Genomic DNA, 27187 nt, shown 5'->3' with positions numbered 1-27187 from the left:
TCCTCTCAAGCTGCCGCTGCAGGAAGCTTTACACAACTTTATTGAAGATTGTGTATAAATACACATGCACATTTGTAATGTAAACCCAAGTGAACTCAAGTGCAGCCACACCTGCAAACCCCAATATATCATCATGCAAGGATGTTTGCATTGATTTAATTATTATTATTATTAGTTTTTCTTTTTTACAAAAGAACACAGTCCCCAAACAGCAGAACCTTTCTCTTAAAAAATATTCCCTCCCTGGCAAGACGGTGAGAATGCTCTCCAGACGGTCCGGGGTCTTGCCAAGGTTTTAAATATATTGTTCATTAAGAAATGCTTACATATAAATAAATAAACTTTATCAAATGTGCACTCACAGAGTGAACTCTTCTGTACAATATCGTATGAGTAGCGATCGCGTCTCACTCGGACAGACGGGGACGGGGGGGGGGGAATTCGGCCTAAAAGCAAGGCAGCACTGAGCCGGCGGAGCCCCGACGTTGAAGGCATGGTAGACGTCTGTGGAGCTGAACGCCTGAGGCATCCGGTGCTGGCGAGAAAACGCGCAGGAAATGAAAAAAACGTTAGCATGAGTTGATGGAAAAACCCCGTCTGCGGGTGTTCTCGCCGTCTCGTGATCCTGAAAGCTAAAGAAACCCTTTTAGGGCGACTTAGGGCGAGTGTTTTGACGCACAGATTGATTCAGTCCGCAAACGCAAAAAAACACACATTCACCCTAAAAAAAAGAAGCAAGAAGAAAAACGAAGCAAACGTTTTTGTTTTGTTTTTTTAAAAAGGCATCGGTCATATACACGCGGTCTCTGAGTCCACTCGGCGTACATTCTGGCCCTCGTGTGGGTGTGACATTCCTACGAGAAGCTCGTTTGTGTTGAGAACAAAAAAAAGAAAACTGCAGCTGGGGGTTGGAGTTAAGGCCGAGGTGATCCAAACGAGCGATGTTCTCTAAACCGAAGACGCTGCAGATGCCGCAGACTTTCATCCCAGCGCCAGTCGGAAACACAAAGATTGCTTTGAAGCAGCCTCGAGGGCGGGGCTGTGTGGATTAAGGGGGGAGGGGCGGGGCGATGCTTAAGGCGGACACCAGGATACTGGTAATCTTCCTAAAAACGCAAGATCACAGCAGCAGCAGCAGCAGCAGCACAAACACGAACCCTGGACAGTTTGGCTTTAGACGGCTTCTAAAACACGACGAGTCGGGATCCACACCTCGAAAAGCTCCTCACGTTGTCCGGAAACAACTGCAGTACGTCTGGCATGAACACTTTTTTTCCTTTTCTTTTTTTAAATGGTTGGTGATTGTGCAAGTTCATTAAAAACTTCAGTGTCTAAAATATTTACAAAAAACAAAATCTTAAAAGGATATGATGGCTGGGATTTAAAAAAAGTCGATGAGCGATGTCTGCGTGAACGAAAGGGGGCGTCGCCCTCTCGGGGATCCACCCACAGAGGAGGGCCTGATGTCGGTGAGGTGCCATCCCTCCCGGCGGCCTCCTGGCGGCACCGGTCTGAGCCGTCCTGTCTCTAGAGGTGGAACCTTTCCATTCCTCAGCATCCGCTTTACTCAGTTGGTTTTCATCGTTACGTCCCTGTTAGGTACCTGCTCCTCCTCCTCCTCTTCATCCTCCTCCTCCTCTTCATCGTCCGCCTGGTCGTTGTCATTTTTCCTTTGCCTGTTCTCATTCAGGTCCTCCTCGTCGCTCTGGGTGGAGGTGCAGGCGGCGGATGAAGCCCCATGACCGGAGGAGACGGTTTTCCTCTCCAGCTTCTCCCCAGTCTCATTTTCTACATCTTCAACTTCATCCTCCTCCTCCTCCTCCTCTTCGTCGTCTTCCTCCTCCTCCTCACGGTCAAGGGCGAAGTAGCCGGTGCCTTTAACCGTGTCTTGGCGCTGATAGAACAACACATACGCCGCTTTGGACTGCAGACAAAAGGTACAACAGACCGGTTTCATCTGTTATTAGGAAATAGAAAACCCCAAATCGTGATATTCTGCTCAGCTGCAGCACTTTAACCCTTTAATCCCGGGGTTTTAAGGCTTGCTTTTTGGGTATTTTTACACATGTCGGTGATATAATAATAATAATATTTATAAAATAATGAAAAAATACATATATGGCGTTCGTCATTCGTTGATGTGCCCAGATGTTTGTCAAGGGTTTTCAGGCTTTGCGTAAATTCAAATTTGAGCTCTTCTAAATTTTTGGTTTCCCCGTTTACGCGTATTTTATGTCGTCTATTCGCAATTATTAGATAAATGTTACGCAATTGTGCGCGATTTTTGCGAGATGCACATGCAAATTTGTGACTTTCTGCCACTTTTCCACGTATGTCTATGACCTTTCTCGCACGGACCACTGAATTATAACCTTTATATCACGTAATCGCCGCACACATGTTAAACTTTCATAATTGACACACGAATCACTAATGAATTGAATATAAACAGCACAATAATCAAACACGCTTCATGTTCGTTGATTTACGTGATCATTGCGTGGTTTAGTCGTATTTCTTCCGTGGTTTTAACATGAGTCATTCGTCATGCATCTGTAGTAAATTTCATGTAAAGACCACAACTTCTCTAACTTTTTTCCCTCGCATATTCACGTATGACTCATTTCTATCTAGGCAACATAGGCAAAAAAGTACTTTGTGGCTGTGAGACACCACGTTTAGCACCCGTGTTGACATTCTGTCAATGTCCAAGTCTCCTCAACCATTTACACAAGTAGCGGAATTCCCGTGGATTCTGAAGCAGAGAGAAACAGCTTTGAGCCGAAATGCGAAACTTTACCGTAGTCATGTATGGCAACGATTTGTAATGCCACGGCCCGGTATGACGTCAGACAAAACTTTCACGGACCGGTCTTGAAGATGTGGCGGACAATTATTGTAGCAAAGCTACGATGAGGAAGGAACAGAGACATTACAATACGAACTCTGAGCTTTTATTTTGACAGGTATTGTACGTCGCACAGGTGTCATCATCCTCTCCCCTTCCTACACTCATGGTGCAAAAAAGACGTACTGTATATTAAATGTAGCTTTCTTTATTTTGGAAGTGGAAGGCTCCTCTTCTGTCTCCTGGCTGGGCGTTTTCCCCCCTGGCAAAGAAATTTTCCAAAGACGTTTGTTTTTTAACTCATTTAGCTAGCTCCTGGGTTATATTTCAGCGGTAACCTATCACGTGACCGAGAAGAGCGCCTTGGTCTTGACATAGACGGATGTTACAGAGAATCGGGCAATTTTACAAAATAAAACATCTTTCAGATTCCAAAATAAATAAAACAGAAGTAATGCAAGTTCTTTATTCTTTCTCTGCGGCCCGGTACCAAATGACCCTTGGACCGGTACCGGTCCGCGGCCGGGGGGTTGGTCACCGCTGATCTATGGCACATCGGCGCAAAGCTACTTTTCTCTGCTTCAGAATCCACTGCAGTTACGTTAATGACGTCATTGGTCAAAGATGTTGAAAGAGCGTGACCGCTCTGCTGTTAAAGGGTTAACACTACAGTGTTTGTCATAGTTGGAAACACTAGGTGTTCCGATGTGCGGTTCGGATGAAATCATCTAGTTCCTCTTACCAACAAACACCGCACGACTTTCTGAAGGAGGACACTCACCACGATCTGATCTTCACTAGCAGGGGACACGCTGCTGTCATCAAAGTTGTACCACTTTCCGTCGTCTTTGTTTTTAGCATAAGCGGTGTCTGTGGGGCACATGAGAAGGCAGCCCAATAAAGAGTTTATTCATTGATTGACAGGTTAGCAAAATAATGATGGCTTGATGTTTTCCCTGAAAAGAGACGCAACATTATTTTCTTAAAATAAAAGTGGATTTCGCCAGGCAGCAGTGGATGCAGTTTGCTTTTTTCATAGCCATAAAAACCTGCTTAGAGTTTGTTCTGCATCACAGAAGACAGCTTTGTAAAAAAACAACAATATGAAGCTATTTTAATCAACAAAAGCTGCATCTCAAATTAGGAAAAATAGAAGAAAAAAAAGAGTTCTGCCTCTATTCATAACAGTGTTAGCATCGGTGTGTGAATGCCGTGTTTGAATTTCCGATCAGAAGACGCATTCAGCCAAACAAAATGGTCAGATAATGTTGTACAACTTCACTTCCCAGAATCCCTTGAGGGAAAGACAGGCAGGCAATTGGTCAGAGGTGCTGATGGGAAGTTTTTCAAGTGAACTGTGTTGTTCATCTTTGAACAGCCTTTGCAGAGAATGAGACATGACAGAAAAGTTGCATTCCTTTCCAAAAAAAAAAAGGAAACAGAACCAACTCACAGTGGCCTCCTCCCATCCCTCCGTAGTGGTTGGAGACAGCGATGAGGTCGTAGCGGCATGGCCCGGCGTTGGGATTGATCAGGAATTCAGACATGTCCAAGTCTCTAAAGACACAAAACGGAGAATTTAAAGGTCAATAACTAACCTCATTACTAAAAAAAGCTCTTTTCAGGTTTTTTTTTAATTTTAAAGCTTCAAGTTGATCTCTAAAAAGGTGGTCTTGAACAAAGTATGACATATATTAATGAACTGTTTATTATTGTACCACATTTTTTGATTTAAATCACCTAAACGAAGATGTCAAATGCATGCTTGGACCCCACAAATATATAAAGATGAGAAGATGTGCGTGTGTGTGTACCTGAGTGGGAAGTCAACCAGCGAGTCTAGTTTGTCCCTCATGTAGCGACTGTAGGAAAAACGTTTCAGATGGACCACCAGCACTGGTGGCAGAGACCACAAGTCCAGCTTCTTGGTAGCCTGTTGGTGCTGTTTGCAGTTTGGACAGTACCTGTAAGCAGAGACGCGGCCAGACATGTTTCTTTTTTTAAATGACTGAGTAGCTCCAAAGCAGGTTCAATTAGTGACATTTAGCAACATCAATTATAAATTGCATCCAGCTGAGGGCTTCCCGTTCTATTTCTGATCATGCAGGGAACTAAATGTGAAATGTCAGGAACACACTTTGTACGCAGATCCTCAAGAAAAACATGGCAAGCACCTTAATATTTTACTGCCGTTTCTATCCTAACCTAACCTGCTGCAAATGTAGGTCTAATTTATGGGTTTCTAACAGTTGCACTAATACAAAGCATTTCCCCCTGATGGTTTCATGACTGTTCCACGAGCTCTGGGCTTGTCCTGAGGGAGCTGCAGGAAGGCGTGGAGCTGCTTTCTCACCACGGGTCGTCGGCTCCCAGCTTCTCCTTGGTGGTGAACAGGTCGATGCAGTCTTTCAGCTTGAAGAAAGCTTTCTTCTGAGGCTTGTACTCCATGCTCTCGTGTTTGTCAAAGTCCTGTTCTCAGGTGGACACAAAAACGGAGCAAAACAAAACAAAAAACGGTTCTTCTTAAAGATTATTTGGCAAATTCACTTGTGTATTTTATTCTGAAAATCCCTTACTAATTTCCTGCATCTTTATCCATTTAATTTATCAGCATGCAATGAACAGACTCGCCAATGAAAAACAGTTCTAGTGTCTCTTGAGTGATAAACTCAAGAACTTTAAAAGAAAAAAAATTCAGTAAAATGTCGGTTTACCTCGACAATCGTTTCATCAAAATATTTCTTCTTCACTTCTGGCTCCCAGTCCAAAGAGAGATAAGAACGGTCTGAGGAAAAAAATGAACGACTTGATCAATTGTGTTTTGAAAAAAATTATATTGAAAGTAAATATCCTGAATATTTGTCTATGTTTTCAAAGTAAAAGTCTGGAGAACAAAGGCGGCCTCCTGCCTACCGCTGAGCCTGAGGTGACCTTCGTCAAAGCGGATTTGTCTGCTGTCCTCCTTGATGAGAGAGAAGTCCGTCTTGCCCATGTTGTTGAACTGGAATGTGAAAAGTCTCTTCCTGTTGTGCCCGACCGGCTGCTGACCCTTGCTGGAGATCTGATGGCCGACCACGCCGTTCTCCAGCTCGTTGTCCCCACCCACAGAGTCCTCCGACTGGCTGTTGTCGTTCTCGGACGGCAGCTCCTGGTCCTGGCTGGACTCGTCGTCCTGCTCGTCGGTCTCCATCTCGCCTGTGGGCGAACACAGGAAGGACGCGTTCCGAGGAAATTCTGAAGGGATTTGACGGGGATGTGTCGCGGTCGCTCACTTGGTGACCCCTCCTCCAGCAGCCCGTTGGTGGCGTTGCCATTGACGGTGTGCGGTTTGGATGGCTGCGTTTCCTCACAGTCGTCCTCGTCTTCCTCCACAGAAGATCGCACAAATCGACTGCCAAACAAAGAAAGAAGCCGATTCCTGAGCATCCAATCTACAAAAGCCACAAGTGGCGTTGTATGGCGCTACCCGCCCCTGTGGCCCCATGGAGACCCGCCCTCACTGACCTGAGCTGCTGCTACACCCCCCTCTGTCCCCGCCACCTGGGTCAGAGCTACATGATACTAAATCACAACAACAAATATATATTTATGTTTTTTTTTAATGTTTTGGTCGCCCGGGGTGACAAACAGGTTGAATCCGCCAAAGTCCATTTTTTGGTTTCCTTGGCAACAGAAGAGCCTCGCTAACCACGCACACAGTCCTAATTTAGTTATACGGCCTGTTATGTTGTTTTTAACAGGATCAGCAACATTTTCCCATTATTCCGGTAAAAATGTTGCCGGCAGCAGGGGACGCCACGCCAACGCCATTTAAAATCTATAAACTTTAAAACCAACTTTTTTTTTTTTAAGGAGCTTACCTCTCCTCCTAACCCTCAACGAGTTAGGAGGAGATAGATCAAAATCCCTGGGATGAGTTTAAATGTGTAGCTTTTACTAAAGGTGATTTGTTTGGGGCAGAAAATTTAAAATGGCAGCTAATTTCCAAGGTCAAAGGTCAACGAAACATCTCATAATAAAAAAGAAAAAAGCCTGACGTGTGCTTTGGTTTCATTCGTGGATTTAGAAACATTTTTTGAGTCCATTTTTGACCGTTACTCCCACTGTGATGTCATCAGGCTTTTGTTTTTGTTTTGGGAGAAAGAATTGCCAAACCAAGATGCGGTCCAGGGCCGCTGCAGAACTGAACGTACTAGAGGCGCAGCAGCAGCATGTTGTAGAGTTTGTCCTCGCTCAGAGTTCTGGGCACGGCGATGAGGAAAGGCTGGCCGAACAGCGGCGTGCTGGTGTGGTTGTAGCCCGACTGCTTGTACTTCTCCCTCAGGTGGACCGGGATCACGACGTGGTCCGTGTCTTCTACTCTGTTCACCGCCACCTCGAAACTGCAGCCAGAAAGTCGAAACTATAAACCAGGAGGTCAAACCACCAACTAACCCCAAAAGTTGTTTTTAAAGAATGGAACAAAAAAATTGTAACTAAATAAAACTGCATGCCACATTTAAAGAAAAAAAAAATTCATATATTTGATTTTTTTTTTTTTTTTTTTGGAAAAAAATGAGCATCAGCAGTTGACTGTTGTCCTGTTTGCTAAAATCCGCTCACACATAAATATCGTCTCTCTCCATGATGCTGCTGAGGTTTTCGTTGGTGGCAAAGATCCGGTGGAAGCGATGGTTGTAAATATCGGTGACGATCATCTGAAAGACGAGCCAGAATGAGCAACAACCTCGCTTTGAATCATGGGAGTTGTTAGTTTACACTTAAAGCTTCTGAGCAAATTTAAGACGCTTCTGCACAAAACTAAAGACTGATTTCAGGGGGTTAGAATGACTGACTCCACCTTCTCAGCAGGCACTCCGGACAGGTTGGAGAGGGCGGTGCAAAGGTCAGAGATGCAGCCCACCTTTGGCACGGTCAGCTTGTACTAAGAAAAAAACAAAAGCAAAACAAAAATGTGATCAAATATCTTGGGATAACCCGGATGTGGAACCTCGTAACCGTTCAGGCACCTGCGTGGGTTTGGCCACCGGGTCTAGTCTGACCAGGTAGACCTCCAGGGTCCGCTCCTTCTTCATGGGGAGGGGCAGCGTCAGGTAGCAGAAGGGGTCAAAGGTCACGGAGACTTTGGCGCACACGGGACAAACGAGGGTGGACTTGAACAGGCCGTGAAAAATGTCCACGATGATGGAGTCGTTCCTCTTGATGTGGTTCTCCCACGCCTCTTCGGCCACGACCTGAAGCAAGGGGGCGGGGTCAAAACGACAGTCACAGGACTCTAAAGCTACGTTCACACCGTCCTCGGAAACGCGTGTTCAAGCGACCACTTCCGATGAAAAGTCTTTGTGAACGAGCATAATTGTGTCAGGCGTTCACACTCAAAACTCAAAACTCTCATGTTTAAACGTAGCTACTTACATTTTTAAGACACTTTTCCAGTCCTATGTAAAAAACGCCGCCATTGAACACACGTTAAAAGTTAAACAAGGTCAAACTTAGACCATTCCAGGACTGAGAATTGGTAACATATAGATGACGTCCCCTTCAATTCACAGAAGAGCCAACTATTTAAAAATGGATCCTGGAGGACAAATGAATAGCTGTGGTTTGTGTCCGTCTGGAATTCTACGATACAAACTCTTTAATTTATCAAGATTTGCACCGCTACGACATTTCGCACCACATCTCTATGCTAGCATCGGGTAGTGACGGTCAATTGTGAACCCCATATATGTTCTTGAACGCGCTTGACATGGAAGGTGTGAACGTAGCAGAAAAGGCAAAGGCAAAAAAAAAAAATACTGAACATTTTGAACAATTTTAAAATCAACCTTATCGGGTCGCCCGTTCGCGTCCTTTAGCTGGATGTATGGCTTCTTCCTGATGCGGTTCAAATCCTCGTGAAGGCCGTCCAGGAGGAAGGCGAGGAGTTCGTGGGAGTCCTGCTGCTGGTAGCCGGAGAACTGTGGCGCAAAGCGGCCCACCTGCGTCTACAAAACGATACCACAACAAAAAAAACAATCTAATCGTTGCCCTCCACTTTAGGTGTTTTCACGCCGTCTATGAAATTTGTTATTTTTATTCACAAAAGAGTTGTTAATGTTTTCTTGCTGAAAAACACCCCCATGAAATGAGGGGTTTCTGTCAGTCTCCTTTAGGGGTGTAAGAAAAAAATTGATTTGGCAAAATACTTCAAAATTCTGCCAGGACAATATTTATTTAATTATTTCTGAGCGTCCTTCAGGTTCTGACTCTATTTGTCCACTTCACCCTCCGACTGCTAGTTGGCAGCAGAGAACACAGAGCCTTTTAGAGCAGCAACACACCACACAAGACAACAGGAAGACTGCAGCCAGAGGCAGCTTGTTTCGTTGTTATGAGACATGAACTACTTCGTTTTTACTTGGGATGGATACCAAACAGAAACTCTGTGCCATGTTGCTGCCAGTAGCACATAAAAACGAGGATTGTGGTCCTTTTTAGCGGCCCAGATAAATATGAGTGAAGCATGGCAGCGGCTAATAGGCCAATGCGCTTAGCATCGGCTAAAATGCTATCGCCAAAGCGGGCCAAAGTTCTGCAGAACCTCCCAACAATAGATTCTAGTTTAGCGACCTGATGGATCAGAGGGATGTGTACAACGCTATGAAAAAAGGCCGACATCATGGCGAGGAGCGTTAGTTTACTTCCGTGTGTGAGAAGCGTGGCTGCAAAGGTGCAGCAGAGCAGACTGATAATGTAAGCAAAGCACCTTGTTTGTCACATTTAAGCAATTTCCTTTGTTCTGTCCTGCTGCCTCATCATCACACTTGATTGTTTCAGGAAAGAATCAGTGTGTGCCCCCCTTATTTTTGAAGGCTCCTGAACTGTTTAAAAGTACTGGAGAAGCTACATTAAGCAATGCTGAAAATAAACAGCATTTTATTTCCCCAATAGAAACTTATTGCTTAAGGCTCATTCATTCTTTGTTTTTCCTTATACAGTAAACCCTTGTTTTTCGCGGGGGTTACGTTCCAGAAAGAACCCGTGATAGGCAAAATCCGTGAAGTAGAAACCTCTATTTTTTTCAACAATTATTATACAATTAAATACTCTGTTATACATAGAAAAGAAAGAACAAACCAGTTTACAGGCTCAAGCATTTGTTTCACAAATCAAAGTACTTTAGAAACGTTTTTTTTTTCAACAAATAACTTCTGTACTGTCAAATAATAATATGAATCATCGATTAGGGTTGGGCGATGTCCCCTAATTTGGCCGTTGACGATGTTTGCCGTCAACCATCGGGATGGACGATGACATCGTCGGGGGGGGGGGGGGGGGGGGGGGGGGGGTATTTTTACATTTTTCGTTCTTATATAACTGCTATTCGTTATTTTGCTTTTTTCATTTTATTTCCCAACTAATGGTTAATCCGCGATTATCCAGTATAAACGGAGGGAAGTGACTTTAACAGAAAAAGTAACAAGCAAGATAGAAAAGAAGTGTAGTCGCTCCCGCACTTAATTAGTGAAGTGGACCGGCGGACCGGTCCACGCGGACTTAAAGCTTTGCGTTTGATGGGAAGGGGGGGGGGGGGTACATGAGCGGTATGTGTGGGAGATTTAAGACTGCGATCCGTCCCGCAGCTCTAGGGGTACAAGCAACCGAACTCAGAACCGGGTCTAAACGTGTGTCGGAGCACAGCTCGGATCGTCAGCACACACAGCGGTTTGAGCTTCAAAGCAGAAATGTCGCTCAGTCCTTAGAAAACATTCAAACAATCACGCGGATTTGTGTTTCCAGTCGTGTCCCGACTATATAAAGGCTGATGTTATTCTTACATGTTTACGTGCAGCCAGCAAGCAGCGCCACCCAAAGCTAATGTTGTTAGCCCGTGTTAGCATACTGCTAATCCTGGCTCCGTTCAGAAAAAGCACTGACCACACGGATTAAAATTCAAATGATGAGCGAACAGGTGTTTGATAATAACCGTAACATTATTAAAAGCACGAAGATCATCTCGTATTTTACCGAGCTGACATGTATAGCCGCTCGGTGCTGTTATGGTTTTGTATTGAATTGTTACATTCAATAAAGTTTGGAAAAAAAGCCGCTCGGCGGAAGTTGTATCCCCTTCCGGTTTTCAAACTGCGCATGTGCGAATACTGCGCATGTGCGAATGATTTATTCCGACCGAAATTGTGACCTTAGTGAACGTTTTTATATTCTGCAAACATTTTTCTGGGCCCATCTACACGGTTGGATTCTAATCCGACCATTGATCCCATCAGGATATTTTGTACATGTAACCGCGGCTTATGGTGTCGACGCGCAACGTGGCGGGGGCGTGGCATCACGATGGTGGTCTCTCCATCGGGATGTCAGTCACCCATCACGATGGACGATGATATCGTCCATCGGCACAACCCTATCATCGATGTAAACAGAAGGCTTCAAATCGCGGAGATTAGCCCCGCCCACCGCGACCCGAGAGTAATTGAATTAAACGGGAGAAAATTTAAAATGATCATAAAAAAATACAAAGTACAAACGGACAAATAGTGGCTCAGGTGTATTTCAATGCTCTTCAGTCTGAGAAGCTGCAGTGTTTTCTCCTTCTCAAGCCCGCGGTGCAGCTGTGTGTGTTTGTTCGGGAGAAGAACATAGAGATTGACAGTTGGTGTTGCTCTTTTTCTATGGGTTTTAGAGAAACTTGAAATTGCAAGATGATTTGCATGTACGTAATTTGGAAAGCTGATTTACGTACGTGTACATATTAAACTGCAACATTATTGATGCACAGGTAGAGAAGAAGCGGAGTGACTTTTTTAGCCAATCAGAATGCAGAACACAATGCATGATGCAAATCTGTGAAGTAGCGAAACCGTGAAAAGTAAACCGCGTTATAGCAAGGGATCACTGTACTGAAAAATATTTTGTTGTGGAAATCAGACAATGTTGACTGTTCCCTTTCTATATTTTAACTTACCAAAATAAAAGAGAAAGAAAATATGTTTCAGTAAACGAATCGTATCGCGGGGCACATATCGGGATAAATATCGTATCGCCAGACTCTTGCCAATACACACCCCTAGTCTCCTGTAGCCTAAACCAACTGTAAAGTCAAATTCAAACCTGCCGAGAAAACAAGGACAGATTGGAAATCGACAGAAAAGGCGCTTTTTCTTTTCCTAATTCTCCCTCCAGGGGATTTGACATGAAATCATAATAAAAACATGATCTTGTTTTGGATTCTTGCCTCTTACTCATAACAATATAAATCCATAACATACAGTTTTCATAAATGTTCTATGAATTAATTTTGTTCGTTTCCTGAAAACATATTTTGACTTTAAACCGGTCCGTGATCAAATGTAGACGACACAAGGAACAGCCCGTTAGCATAGCGTTTAGCGTGATAGCATCTTAGCGTGATAGCATCGTCGTGTCAGTGTAACGACACCGCTTTTTATTAAACGTTCTGTTGCTACTGTTAGTCCAACAGGTCTATCCTCCAATTCTGTCTGGGTTCTGTAAAAATGGTCACATGTTCCGCTTAGCGTAAACTAAAGCTACACGGAGATGATTAGCGGAGGTTACGGAGTGATTCATGCGGCGTGTGCGCTAGTGTTTATTTATTTTCCTCAGTCTCGCGGAAGTAGCTCCTCTTTGCCTCTCAAAAGTAAATCGTCTGGACCAACAAATTAACCGCCCAGCCCTAATCTAACATTAAACCCACTGAGTTCCAGCTTCAACCACATAAAATCAATTGTCAGTCGCGATACAGATGTCGCCAAGTTGGAGCCAGAAATTTTCAGTGAGCACTGATTGGTCCAAATTGGTTTAAGTCAAGACGTTTCTATGGCAACCACCGTCATCAATCAGAAGTGAGCTTGTTGAAAGGGGGTTTCACAGACTGTCAATCAAATGTTATTTAGGCATCTTTTTTTTTTTTTTTAGTTTTTGACTCGCAGTAAAGGGAAAAAAATATTAGGGACGTGTTTAAAAAAACAAACAAAAGTAGCAGAGCAAGGAGGATTCTTCTAAAAAATATAAAAGAGTGAAGCTACTATTACATCGCTCTCCGCAACATGCGCTCAAGTGACCACTTGCATTTGAAAGCCTATGTTCGTGCATTTTGGACTTCCGTGTTCAAAAGTCTGGCATTCACCGGTCACTATGCAGTTTTTCCACCACTATGTACGAAACACGCAGCCATTGAACACGCATTCAAAGGTTAAACCAGGACCAACTGTGACCAATCAGGGACTCAGATTTGCTATTGACGTATGGATGGCGTCCTCTTTAATGCACAGAAGTGTCAGCTGTTTAAAAATTGATCATAGAGGAGAAATGAATAACAGCGTTTTGTGTCCGGTGTGAAGTCTATGACGGCAAGTCTTTCATATCCAAGAACAAAGCTGTGATGGAAAAAGCCTGGAGCAAGATTCACGAGATTTATGCCGCTACGCCTTTTCACACAAAGCCTCGTTCAACTGTAGGTGGTGGACATGCGCCAGTAAACAGTCAAAAAATAAAAAGAAAAAAATGCCCCTCCCTGCCTTTCCGGTGTGAACACCATGGGGCTAAACACGGGTTCAAGAACGCACACTCTTGAACGCGCGTCACACGTGTTCGTAGCATTATAGCTGTTTATTTCTTTATAGAAGTCTACAGGATTTTGGCTTTTTGGAGTCAGCAGGTACTTCCTGTTTGGAGCATGAGAGTGGGAGTTCATTTTTCATATACAGTCAATGACTAAACCACAAGCTGAAAAAGGTCGTCTAACCCCTACAAGGAGAGAAGGTTCTGGTGATCACCTTAAAGGGTCTCGGGGTGACGTAGCTGTACTTGCCCGACCACAGCTGTTTGATGAGTTCGGCGTAGACTCGGGCGATCTCCCCCTTCATTCCCAGCGGGTTGTCCTCATTCAACTCGTCTGTGTACTTGTCTTTGAGGAAGTAGTCCGTCAGCGGAGGAGTGTTGCTTAAACACTGACGTTCAGAAGCAGAAAACACACAAAATTAGCGACCATCTCACTTCTAAACTACAAAGGAGACTTGAGGAAGGTTCTCCAGACCGCACCTGCACAGCAGAGTTCATAAAGCAGGTGTTCCCTAAGTTGGATAATCCACAGAGTCCTGAGCGCTCGCTGGGTCTGCTCTGGTCGGAGTAGTCGTAGCTGTTGGTGTAGGGGTGGTAGGACGGCAGACTGTAGCTGGAATTCTTCACACTGCACCACAAATGCAGAAAAAGCATCGCATTAGACTGAATTTTTAATGTAGCATCTACAAACACTGACTTCAGGACAAACATTTGATAGCCTTTAGGACTAAACCAACAGCAGACCCCTCCCCAGACAAAAAAACAAACTGAGTTTTCCGGAAAGAATCTGGGGGCTCTTTCCACCTGCAGCAAGTAGCGGACCTCTGAGGCAGAGCGCCGCCGCCCGCCTGCGCGTCCCAGCGCTCGAAGGACACGGCCGCGATGGTGGAGGCGGGCGCCTCGCAGCTCAGCACGTGGTGCTCCACCCTCCGGGAGTCCAGCTCCACCGCCTCAGGCCGCAGGCACCACCAGCAGCAGAGGAGCATGACATCCCAGCTCCGCCCCGGGCCCGGCCCACACCGGCCCGCATGTCAGCGGCCCGGGCTGAGCGGGAGGCGCATGTAAGGGCGCGGCTCCAGCGGGAATCTAACCGGGATGGATGTCATGGAGGCCTTTTGAAGTCCAAAAAATCTCTATATATATAAAAAAAAAAAACTTCTGGATGTCCTCCCCTCGGTAATTGTTGTGAGCTTGCCGTCTCCTCGCCAAATCCCCTCCCTCTGTCCTCTGCTCCTCCCTGCGGCCCGTCTGCTGCTTTCCACTCAAGCCTGCGGATATTTATAGCAGCGATGAGGATGCTCAAGACTGGAGGTGCGCACAGAGAAGGAGGGGGGGAGCAGCCTGCATCCAGCTGAGGCTGCAGTATTCACCCGTCTGACTCGGCGCTCTCCCTCAAAGTCATTTTCTTGCACAAGTGTCCTGACGCTTTCTCACCACGCCCTTACAGAACAAATGTAAAATAATAATTTTTAAAAAATCCTCGCTCTCCTGACGCCTTCAGCCCCTCACATATCAAAACCTGAAAATCACGGATTCCCTGAACGATTCGGTGGATGAAATGAGCCCTGAAGGTCACTCAGGACCGCAGAACGGGTGCAATAAGCTCGGGGTAAGGGGGGGGTAGGACATAAAGGGGAGAGTGGAGGAAGGAGAAAAAGAGCTGAGAATCATGGGAGCATCGCTGCTTCGGCTAAAATCGGTTATCCAATACGGGAACGCTTCCAATGAAGGAGGGAGCAAAGCAGGAGAGAAGGAGAAAACCAGCCCCCATGCATAATTAATAGCACTGCCATTAATGAATGAAGGAAGAGTTGCTCATTTTACCCATAACCCCCTCTTGTTACGCTTTTTTTTTTTTTTTTAAACAACTACACGACTCCAAAATAAACACATTTCAGGAGAACTGGGTTATTCCTTAGGAGAAAACTGACAGAACAGGAAGTTCACTCGTGGATTTCTACAGATTTTCTTTCTGCATTCTAGTTGTGTGCGCAGAAACGAGTCGATGTCACACACACAGGCGCACAAACGTGCACTAAAACCCAAGCACACACACAGGTTGGAAGGAAGAGTGAAGTGGAACGGCTTCTACGACAGCCAAGCAGCGCCGTCCGTCACACGGCCGACTGACAGGAAGCAAACGCTTCCAGGAAAAGACAGACGAGTGAGCCGGCGTCCCAGAGGACGCTGAGGTTGAGGTGGAGCTGCATGCCGGAGCCACGCCCATTTACAATCTACCTCCAAAAAACAATACAAATCATGAATTAATTAGAATTCATCTTTGGATTCCTGGGCTTCCATTGTTCGGACTACGGTCAGCCTGTCCGCATCTCGCAACGTGCAGACGTTCAAATGGAAACTAGCAAAGAGGAGCTTGTTCCTGAAGGAGGAAACTTTTCTAGTTTGGCTTTGCCCCCCTAGACTTGGAGCAACAAATCCCACGCTCCAAAATCTGTTTAGCTCCGTACACATCTGGCATTTAACGTGCATTCTTGAACGCTCGTTTAGCCCAAAGTGTTTACACTGGACAAGCAGGGAGGGGCTTCTTCCTCTTTTTTTTAACTCTTTACTAGCACATGTCCGCCACCTACAGTTGGAAGAGGATGGTGCAAAATATCAAAGCGGTGCAAATCATTGCATGTTGGGTGCGACACGGAAAACTGTTCGGTTCATCTACGGCGCCCTGGCAATGGTGGATTAGGTTATGAATAAATCAGGAGAGTTTATTTGAAAAACAGACGCAGACGTCGTCAGGCTCGTCTCCGTGTCTGAGCTGACCAGATGAAACTGCGGAATTCGGCCAGTTTCTATCAAATTTGAGTCGCTGATTGGTCAAAGTTTGACCTGGATTAGCTGGTAACGTGCGTCCAATAGCTGCGTATTGTATGTACAGCCCCAAAAGGGTCGTAACGCAGAAGCTTGAAACGCACATGTAAGCGAGTTTCCGAGCGCGGTGTGACGACAAAATCCCAGCAGCTCTCTGTGAGAAGCTCACGCCAGCAGCAGCTCACAAAACCTGCGTTGTGTTGATTTACATGCATTTTTTTACTATTTGTAAATATTTCGTTGCACTTTGAATTCAGGAAACTCGCAAAAAAGATTTTTATAAAAGGTTTTTGTTAAATATATTTCACATTTACTGGACATTTTTGTCTGATTCACAATTTGAATAAGGAAATACTCAAAAATGAAATCTTGAGCTTAATTTTGTCCTCTATCATCAGAAAAATGTCCCAAGAACATGTTAAAAGAAAACATCAAAAGTACCATTTCATCAGACTGGGACTTTAGGTCAATAATCAAAAAATAGATAAAATGTTGAAATATTCAGAGTTTTAGGAGATGAAATGATCTCTGCAGCTCAGCTCTGCCCCAAAATCCTTTTGATCATGCAGCTCAACCAAAACGAAAACCTGAGTTGATGACATTTCAAATCAGAAGTTCAATGCTGTTGTTTTTACCATCAGTCGGCCGCTGGTGGACAGCGCTGTGGTGAGCGAGTTAGATTCAAACCGCAAAAATCCCAGCAAGAGACAAAAATGAATGAAAAAAGCAGATTTGACCAAAACTGGGTCCAAAAATGGAATTCAAAAGAACAGGTGCGACTAGAACTGCATCTCCGGCTGGGATCTGTTCCCACCCTCCCCGGGTTTTACCGGCAGTCCCCCACTATGCCTTACTTCCTGCTGTTGAAGCTGCTGTTATGATTGTTTGTGAGTGATGAAGGCGAGATCTTTGGCAAAGCAGAGAGATTGGAAGCGCCAGATGACCTTCAAAAGATAAAGAATAAGATCATGAGTTAGAGGAGGGAATTAAATAAACGAAAAGAGAAAAGTAAAAATAAAAAGGAGGCTGCTTCAGAAAAAAAGGGGGCGTGTCAATCAAACTGAACAGCGATGAGTCGAACCAAATAAAAGTGACATGTCAGCGAGGTAAGGCCGAGCGAAGGGGGCGGGACACTGAAGGGACCGCTCGCCAAAAAAAAAAAAAAAGAGGGGCGCAGACTTTGCCTCGTCTCTGAGGGCAGATGAGGAACCCGGATCTGGGCTAGGAGGCGACGTGCTTCACTTACTTGGTTGCCGTGGAGCCCCGGGGCCACGTGCCGTCTTCATTCTTCTGCTCTATTACGAGAACCTGCAGAGACGAAAGGTCAAGTCCACATGCGTCTTTGGGTGCAGACACACAACTCCGTCATCGAACAGGCTTTTCCAAGCAGCAGAAGCACTTTTATGCTGCAAAAACAGGGTTTTGGTTCAATAGAGACTCCTCCTTCGTTACATTTGAATTTCAAACCTTTATTGATTTGAGGTCAATTTACTATTTGATTTGATTTCAAATTTAATTTAAAAAATTCTCTTCTTTTTTTTTAAATAAAACCCTTTTTATGTGAGTAGAGGTTTAAACTGAACGTTTAATTTTTTATTACTAAAGCAAAAATTTCTTGCAATAAAAACTAACAAATTGAGGGATTTTTTTCCCCTGAAAAGTTTAAGAAATTGCTTTCAAATGAAATCAATTTGTGGAATAGATGATTAAATGCAGCATTTTTTTAAGATAAAATCCATTGAACTCTCAGATTTGGTTTAAAAGTCAGTCTTTGAACTGTTGGATTTGCGGCTCGGCTTAGTGGATGATTTTAGGACAAAAACACTAAAGGTGTGTTCAGACTGGAACAATCCTGTGTTCCGGATCCAGTTAGCTGAATTAGTTCCTGAGCGAGTCCTGAACTTTGCGTTTGGTCTGTATTATGACCTACGGAGCCCGTGTCCTGACATTAAGATATAAAAATATATCTTGTTCCCACAGATTAATATCTTGTTCCCACAGGTTATTATGTCGTTCGCACGAAATACTATTCCGTTCCCACAAGATACTATTCCGTTCCCACAAGATACTATTGCGTTCCCTCAAAATACTATTCCGTTCCCTCGAAATGATTAACTCGTGCGAACGCAATAATTATGTCGTTCGAACGCAATAATTAATCCGTTCGAACGCAATAATTATTCACGTCATAAGTCATTCACGCGGATATGCTCTCTGTACGCCGGCAAAAGCCGCTTTCAGCGGTAACTTCCGTGTCTCTGTGACCCATATTCGTTCAAAAAAGGAACATGAAAAACAAAATGATCACTTTATTACAGTCTCAATGAATATAAGAAAAATATCAAAAGATTTATGATAACTAGGCTGCTTTGTCATACGATAGCTCCTGCTAGGCTACTACTAGCTCCGCCGCAGAGCTCTCTGATCATATATGCCGGCATTTGGGCAACTGGCTGGTCTGTTGTCAGACAGCTGATATTGTAGTTTAGGGTCGAACAGGAATAATAATATTCAGGACTTGTCTTTTATTAACTTTAGCAGTCAGTATCTTTACATTCGAAGGCTATTAGGCTACATGCTAACTGACTAGCCGATCATTTCCTGTTATTAATTTACGTCATAGATTTACAGCAGATACCTTCACATTTCTGTCTGTGTGTGTCTCATTACATTGCATTGAAGACACGGAGGATGTTTAGAGAACAGATTTATTTATTTTAAAAAGCACAGAAGCATCCATCGTATTCACGTTCACATCATCATCTGGTACGCCTCAGTCATCTTGCTGCAAAAGCCGCTTCCTGCCGCTACTTCCGTGTCTCTGTGAGCATTCAATAGGGGTAAAAATAAAAGCAAGAATAGTCGATCTGTTATTTTCTCGATGAAAATCTGAAAAATATCATATTAAGCTGGATGCTTCGCCTAAAGCACTTACCTTTAGCTTGTAGCATAACAACAATAGCAGTACGTCCCGTTTCCCAGAGTGCTTTGCTGCCAATCACTGGCCAATTATTGGTCTTGTTGTTAGACCTTGGTCACAGGGACACGGTGATTGGCTAGTGATTGGCAGCAAAGCACTCTGGGAAACGGGACGTACTGCTATTGTTGTTATGCTACAAGCTAAAGGTAAGTGCTTTAGGCGAAGCATCCAGCTTAATATGATATTTTTCAGATTTTCATCGAGAAAATAACAGATCGACCATTCTTGCTTTTATTTTTACCCCTATTGAATGCTCACAGAGACACGGAAGTAGCGGCAGGAAGCGGCTTTTGCAGCAAGATGACTGAGGGCGTACCAGATGATGATGATGATGTGAACGTGAATACGATGGATGCTTCTGTGCTTTTTAAAATAAATAAATCTGTTCTCTAAACATCCTCCGTGTCTTCAATGCAATGTAATGAGACACACACAGACAGAAATGTGAAGGTATCTGCTGTAAATCTATGACGTAAATTAATAACAGGAAATGATCGGCTAGTCAGTTAGCATGTAGCCTAATAGCCTTCGAATGTAAAGATACTGACTGCTAAAGTTAATAAAAGACAAGTCCTGAATATTATTATTCCTGTTCGACCCTAAACTACAATATCAGCTGTCTGACAAGACCAGCCAGTTGCCCAAATGCCGGCATATATGATCAGAGAGCTCTGCGGCGGAGCTAGTAGTAGCCTAGCAGGAGCTATCGTATGACAAAGCAGCCTAGTTATCATAAATCTTTTGATATTTTTCTTATATTCATTGAGACTGTAATAAAGTGATCATTTTGTTTTTCATGTTCCTTTTTTGAACGAATATGGGTCACAGAGACACGGAAGTTACCGCTGAAAGCGGCTTTTGCCGGCGTACAGAGAGCATATCCGCGTGAATGACTTATGACGTGAATAATTATTGCGTTCGAACGGATTAATTATTGCGTTCGAACGACATAATTATTGCGTTCGCACGAGTTAATCATTTCGAGGGAACGGAATAGTATTTTAAGGGAACGCAATAGTATCTTGTGGGAACGGAATAGTATCTTGTGGGAACGGAATAGTATTTCGTGCGAACGACATAATAACCTGTGGGAACAAGATATTAATCTGTGGGAACAAGATATATTTTTATATCTTAATGTCAGGACACGGGCTCCGTAATGACCGGCATCAGGCGGACCGTTTGAATACGGACCACAGCTTGTAAACAAAACCATGTGACTCAAGATCTCTTCAGCCATTGGCCAGGAACTACAAGCAAAACAACAAGAAAAAGACGGACGTGCTGCTGCTTACAGTCCTTATCTGGACAGTTCACTTATTAAAACTTTCTACGCAGAATATCAGATTTTAACATCGGGACCGACACTTTTTACTTGTTACTTTGTTACGGCGGTGGCCTGCTGCAAGGTGGGACCTGGAAGGGAGACCCGCCGTGTGGGTTTTAACTCAGAGGATGCTAGCAACTGCAGTGCTGAGGAGACGTCGGGTATGAAGGTAGGCTGCTAAGTGTTGATGACAACAACACTTAGCAGCGATGTGTGACACCTTCAAAAATGTTTAAATGAGTCTAAATTCATCTGCTCACATTTCAATGAGTCGCTGCGTCTCATTGTTGTGCTTTTATGGCATCGTTTAAGAGAATTCTGTTCAGGAACGCCCAAAGCGCTTTACAGTCCCAGTCACACCTTCACACACTGAAACTAAGCGCGTCCTAAAGCGCCATCAGGATGTGGAATGAAAGGCCCCACCTGTCCCTGGTAGAGGCCGGCGTCCTGGATGGTGCTGTCGGGCTTGTTGAGCGGCTCAAAGGTGTTGCTCATGTACCGGTTCCACAGCCGCGTCTCCTTCTCGTCGGGGATGCTGAACAGCTCCCTCATCTCCTTCTCTATCATGTCTGCAGCAGACGGGATGACAGGCCATCAGGGTTTCTGTCCGTCTTCAGGTGAAAGCTTTTTAGGCTGCTGCAGCTCTTCTTCTTTTTCTCAGTTCTACTGCATCTACTGTGATTTATTGATGTGTTGCTGCCTCGCAGCAGAGGAAGCTTTAAAGCTTTGCGATGGAACTGAGCTGCAGCCTCAACCCTTTCAGGTCCTCTTAGGACTAAACAGAACAGCAACTCAGACATTCGTCGACTTCATCAATGAGTCAACTTCTATCCCCGCCATCCCACCAGATCGATCTGTCTGAGGTGAGGTGTTAATCAAATCGGCCTAAACCTTTATAAAAATCATTGCAAAATGAAAATAAATGGATCATATTGATATGTGAAAATACCATTTGGACAGACCTGGTTGGTTTATTCTACTAGAAGGTAAAAAATGTGACCTCACAGCGGACAACATACATGTGACAGCAAGAACTGATCAGTCCATCATTCCAGTCCAATGTGTGGAAACACAGCAAAGTCATGTGACCATACAGTGTGCTAGAATGTTCTAATGATAGATTATTTGGATGTGGAAAAACAAAAGTGGGCTAAACTCTAGGAAACTAAAATGTGAATGGATTTATTTTCTTTACTTGTTTGTTTGTACACATTTCATTTACACTGGATTAATTTGCAAGAAATACAAGGAATGTGGAAAACTTCACCTGCACTGTTCAGCATCCAGGTATTATCTGGTGGAATTTTTGGCTAAAGATGGTTTTAGGTTAACGAATCGGATCATTCGAAATGAACCGATATTGACTGTGAAATAGGGACGTCGCAATCCAGTCATGTGATTAGAATTCAGCGCAGATTAAATAGTTTTAGATTTGAAGGAAATTGAATGTTGTATCCCGATCAGGGATTGCCGATTCATATTATTTGCATTATGATCAATGCTATTTATTTCCAGTTTACTATTACAGATAAATCCTCTGCTACAAGTCTGCATATCATGAACGGATCACAACATTTTACTGTCATAAAGCGCAGTAAAAATGCCACAGCAGTTTGAGCAGGAAGGGCACAAAGACAGTTCGGTAAAGTTAGCAAAATGTTCAGATTAGGACTTCCAGACTCCATAAGTCTTTTAATAAACATTTTTTTTAAAACAGCAAGTGTCTTAGTTGGTTTGTCTGAACTCAAACAATGGCCTAGAAAGGCATTTCAACCGAAAAAAGACCAGCCTTCTGGTTCTCTTGAATGAAAACAGCATTTTTCCGAGCTGCTGACAGACAGACAGCAGTAAACGGGGCTCTCAGGGACCGTCTACAAAGTGTAAACTCTGGGAAAAAGTGGTTAAAAAACATGAATTTTTTCTAAAAAAACTAACAAATGTTGACATTACTATGAGCTAGTCATGAATATTCCTCATCACCATCATATAGAAGAGTTTATGTTCAATCGTTCTGAAGATACTAAAACTACAGTCACCAAACTTTAGCTAAAACAAATCGTTCCCTCACGATGAAAAAGTTAGCTAACTGCTAGCAAGAAAACCAGCAACATTTTAGCTAGAATGTATTTGTTTTCAGGTTTTAGAAATATTTCATCTGGAATGAGGGTCCTACAATTGTTTTCCTTTTATAACGGAGTGTAAAATGTGTCTTAATTAGCATAAATCTAACTTTCACAGGTAGTTGGATACTATAAACTACAACTGAAACGCTAAATTATGCAAATAAATAGCAGAAAAAGCAGGAAGCATCGTCTCTGAACACCAGCGGCTTCTCCTCCTACCTATTGTGTCAGCTTTACTGAAGCGTCTGGTGATCATGTTGTCCATGTTGCTGTCCTCGCAGAGCTTCAGCTCCGTCAGGTACACCTCCACCTTGCAGTGCTTCACAAACATGCCCTGCTCCACCACCTGCAAAAATAAAAGCTGCCGTGAGGACACACCACCTCTGCAGATGCAGCAAGCAGAACCGCAGAGGCCCCAGCTGACGTGGTTAACGTCGCAGACGCTCTCGAACCTCAAAGCGGTCAAGAATCTGTTTGGTTTTTTGTCTTTTTGGAGCCAGCCGGTTCGTTTTGCGCTTTGTTTGTGCCCGGATTCACGGAGCGTTCTGATAGGAGCACAGTTGCTGTGAGGAGCTCAAATTAGCAGCACCTCGTGGAAACAGCTGAGGGGTCCCGGCCTATTTATTTCAGTGCTGAGCCACTCTGGCCCACTGGCGTAAGCGCACACGAATGTCACGGAGAGCGGTGACAGGCGTGTACACGGAACGCTCACTTCTGCACGTCCCAGAAGTGAAAAAAAATAAAAAATATAAATTATGGGATTTTAAGCTCAGGAAAGGGGTGGAAAAAAAGTTCCTTTCTGTTTTTTAAACAAAGCTAAAATAACCCCCCTCTCAACATCTTTCACCTCCTGGTTGACATACCGGTCATGTCTGTTCTCATAAGCTGCTCTCTGCATCTCACCAAACATTCTTTCAGTCCCAAAAAAAAAAATGGACGCAAGCGACTTCGGAGACCCAAAGGGATTGAGCAAACCCCCCCTAAAATCCACCTCCATCCATTCTCTAAAGGATCTGAGCTCGCCACAACACCCCCCCCCCCCCCCCCAACACCCCAGTCCACCCCCCACCCCCACCCCCCTCCGCCCTGGGACGACCTGAACCCGCAAAGACCCGGAAAGCAAACAAAACGGGAGGGAAAACTGCTAATGAACCTGCTGCATGTTGAGTCTCGCAGATCGCTCCATGAAGCGTTCCTGTCATCCAGACCACTGACTGAAAATAGAAACCCCATGGGGGTGGGGAGGGGGGGATTACCCGATACGTGACAAAACTGGCTAAAAAAGGGGAGGGTCAAAGGAGGAGGTACGTAAGAGGTGAAGAGCCTCCTCCAGCAGCCATGATGCCATGACAAGCAAGATCTGCAGCAGCAACCATGAAGCTGCAAGCGCTTCCATTCATGAAAATAGGACCTCTAGTGCCCCCTACTGGCAATCCACACCAAATTGGAGGCAGACGCATGACCACGTTGTTTGAATCAAAACTATTATTTTCCACAATAAATACAATCGTGTCATCGTGTTTTAAATAGACTTCCCATAAAAATTGAGCAAAAAGTTATTCCAGTGTTTTCCAACGTCGATTACCTTGCGTGCAATTGGTTCCTGCCCCTCCGTCAGCCCATACCAGCTGACCAGCTTATTCCAACCCTCCGTCGGGACCAGGATGTAGTCCAGCTCGTCGATAAGGTGCTCTTTGATTGCGAGGACGTCCCCATCTAGAGCAGGAGGCGAGGAGAGGGTGAGAAACAGTCCCAGTGTGCAATGTTAACACAGTCAGATTGCAGTCTCCCACGGCAACCAGACAAAAAAAAAAAAAAAAAAAGGTTGGAGGGGGAGAAAAGGCATGCTGGAGAACTTTCTACACAAACACCCCCCAAAAAAAAGACAAAAAGCTACAGTACAGAATTAGCAGACAATGTGGTTTTAACCTCTAATGTCTGTAATTATCATTACTAAAATGACGACCTTCATCTCACTATCAGCTCTGAAATTAGATTAAATTCATTATCACTATTTTATTTAATTCAAGTCCAATCTGCCTATCTTTATAGAGTGGGTCTATTAATATCTATGCTCGCATAAAAACCAAACATTTTGTTTAGTTTGAAGCTAAAAGATCACAGTGATGCTGATGATGATGAAACATCATAAAAATAAGAAAAGAAAATAAGAACAAACAACATAAAGAAATGATTTACCGAATACAGAAAAAGTACAGATAAAGATTAAAAATGTATGTAATAAAAAGTTGGGCTAAGTCAATCAATTATAGACTTTTATTTGATCAGATCCGCACTATGAGAACATCCAATTAGAGGAAGTTTTTTAAAAAGTTGAAAAATATATTATTTCGACTGTTAGATTTTATTAATTTGTCAAATAAAAAATTCCACCTCTGTTGAGTTACCAAGTATGAGTTAACAGTTTGTCGTGTTTGGGGGGAAAAAATTACAATGGAATATTATTCTGAAAAAAACATCCAGCCCCAATTGAAAACATTAGAATTTCAAAATAAAACTCCCGGAAAGAGTTTTATTGCATATTTCTGCAACAATTTAAAAAGTATTGATCTTACCTTTAAGAAGGCCTGAGTTATCCACCGGTCCTGGGTAGACATGTTGATCCCCCATCTGATATTTATCCCAGCTGTCGAAGCCCACATATTTCTTCCACTGTTTGAACCAGTGACTGTCCACCAGGTACCTTAACACGGAGCGGATGGACGGGAAAGGCGGTTAAGTCACAGTCAGGTAATGGACGCCCCGGGACACCTTAACAAATGGGATTCTGAGAAGCCCGACGGACTGATAGTTGTAACTTTAGCTTTCTCAAAGTCGCGTCGAGTTCAAGTTGCTGCAAGCCCGGCCAGCTGGCTGGGAGATTTTGACAGGTGGCTCCCCCCCCCCCCGACTCCGCCCTGCCGAAGGAAGCTGAACCCGCTGACTGGAAAACCACTTACAGCGATCATTGCTAACCAATTAGCTATTAGCCTGCTCATTAAGAAGACCTGAGCTAAAGGGCGGCGGTTTCTGTAAAATAGTCGAGTCAAACGTGAGGCTGCGATTTCGGCGCGACTCAAATCCCAGGCAGAGGGCGAGAATGAAACGTTTTTTTTCGGGATTGATTGGTCCTCAGTGGAGTTCACCGCTAGCTTGCCTCGGAGCTCACTGTCAACACGGCCCGCCGCCTCGGCTTTCCTATCATTGTCAGCGGTGCCAACCCCGGCTGGGATATCCGGCACGCGCTCAGAGTCCTTCAAAATATACCAGTGCGGTTCTTACCAGGTGTCTCCCTTTCTTAGCTGTGTTTTCAGTAGCGCCGCGATCTCTCCTCTCTGAGTATCCAGATCAGCCGCTCCTCCTTCCGCCATCTTTGCTCGGGCATTGCATGCTGGGAAAGCGTGGAGCGTCACTGCGTCACGTGGTCAGTGACGCAACGACGACAGTCAATTCGGAGATTCTCAGCGATCCAGTTGAATTATTCTAAAAAACTGGTTTAGAGAGCAAAGAAAAAGACATCCTCCTTCCAACATTGAATCATGGCATACTAACCCTTATACCCAAACCCCAAAAAGAAAAACTTCTCATTTACAATTGGCCCCAATATGTCTATTAAATATTGACAACAAAATTCATCTGTCTTTGCAATAAGACATAAATCAGTTCTAATTTTACGGAAACACAATCAGGATTCATGCAAAACAGACACATCTCCAATAATATTTGTCTGTTCTTCTTGACATTCTACATTACACCTGATTTCTAAATATAGTTTAAACTCTTTTTAGACTTTTCAAAGCATTTGACTCTGTTAATCATAGCTTTATCTCCAGCTGTCTTCATAAATTCGGTTTTGGTTCTTTCTTCTGTAATACAGTTAAAACGCCCTACAAATGACCACCAATACTGGAGTCCCATGGGAGTTCCGCATCTGGGGTGGAGGAGCCAAACTCTTTCCATGGATCGGAGTGGCAGAAGTAAGGGACCACATCGAGATCAACAGGTACGCATTGCTGAGATTCCTTAACGCCACCTACAAGTTTGCCAATGCATCAGCAGCAGAGATGTCGACCATAAGAATTATGGTCCTGCAAAATCAACTCGTGCTCGACCTCCTAACTGCATCATCGAGAGGTGTGTGCAAAATGGTTGGAGACACCTGCTGCACTTTCATCCCGGATGGAGTGATGGACAGGACATTTCTACCGCACTGCACGACTTGATGGCACTGCAAGCCTACCATAAGCCTGCGACTCCTGGTGCCAGTCCCACCAGTGACATCTGGTCCTGGCTTCCATCTGGTCCATGGTGGCACCACCTGTTGAAATGATTGACCCCTATACTCATCGTTTTGTGCCTGTTTTGTCTTTTGACAAACATGCGCTCTGCCTTGTGTCATGTCCATGACCACAAAGGCCGCTACGCAGGCTTTCATCCGTTACCAGCTTGTCCAACAAGCTGAAGAGGCCCCCTACCCATGTGAATACTCCTACTTCAGA

At 44.2% G+C, this 27187-nt stretch overlaps 1 protein-coding gene across 5 annotated transcripts; it reads right to left on the bottom strand.

Moving 5' to 3' along the window:
* Positions 1–26100, bottom strand: usp15 (ubiquitin specific peptidase 15). Of its 5 annotated transcripts, XM_023952339.1 has the most exons (22): positions 25971–26100; positions 25265–25392; positions 24274–24404; positions 22908–23034; positions 20989–21134; positions 17505–17566; positions 17113–17202; positions 13913–14060; positions 13648–13821; positions 8677–8835; positions 7858–8082; positions 7689–7772; positions 7451–7545; positions 7042–7230; positions 6121–6239; positions 5762–6043; positions 5563–5633; positions 5202–5317; positions 4663–4812; positions 4302–4405; positions 3630–3718; positions 1–1924 (listed from the first exon to the last, which is right to left on the bottom strand). In XM_023952339.1, exons 1-22 carry the CDS (start codon positions 26057–26059, stop codon positions 1568–1570), a joined length of 3135 nt encoding a protein of 1044 aa, XP_023808107.1. In that variant the 5' UTR covers positions 26060–26100; the 3' UTR covers positions 1–1567. The 5 variants fall into 5 exon arrangements, with proteins under 5 accessions (XP_023808107.1, XP_023808108.1, XP_023808109.1 ...); XM_023952340.1 differs by lacking the exon at positions 17113–17202; XM_023952341.1 differs by lacking the exons at positions 24274–24404; positions 25265–25392; positions 25971–26100 and adding an exon at positions 23842–23941.
* Between the last annotated feature and the right edge of the window lie 1087 nt (positions 26101–27187).

Source organism: Oryzias latipes, chromosome 23 (assembly GCF_002234675.1).
Source record: "Oryzias latipes chromosome 23, ASM223467v1".
In the NCBI taxonomy this organism is placed as follows: Eukaryota; Metazoa; Chordata; class Actinopteri; order Beloniformes; family Adrianichthyidae; genus Oryzias; species Oryzias latipes.
Note: the sequence above shows the minus strand (reverse complement) of the source record. Positions and strands in the feature narration are given on the sequence as shown.

Bases quoted from the DNA above. Each gene is read 5' to 3' on its own strand.
- usp15 (XM_023952339.1), bottom strand. From the start codon at position 26,059: ATGGCGGAAGGAGGAGCGGCTGATCTGGATACTCAGAGAGGAGAGATC. The intron at 23,035-24,273 runs GTAATCGACGTT...TTATTTTTGCAG, and splicing joins AGGAACCAATTGCACGCAAG to GTGGTGGAGCAGGGCATGTT. The intron at 8,083-8,676 runs GTTGATTTTAAA...CCCTTGCTTCAG, and splicing joins CGAACGGGCGACCCGATAAG to GTCGTGGCCGAAGAGGCGTG.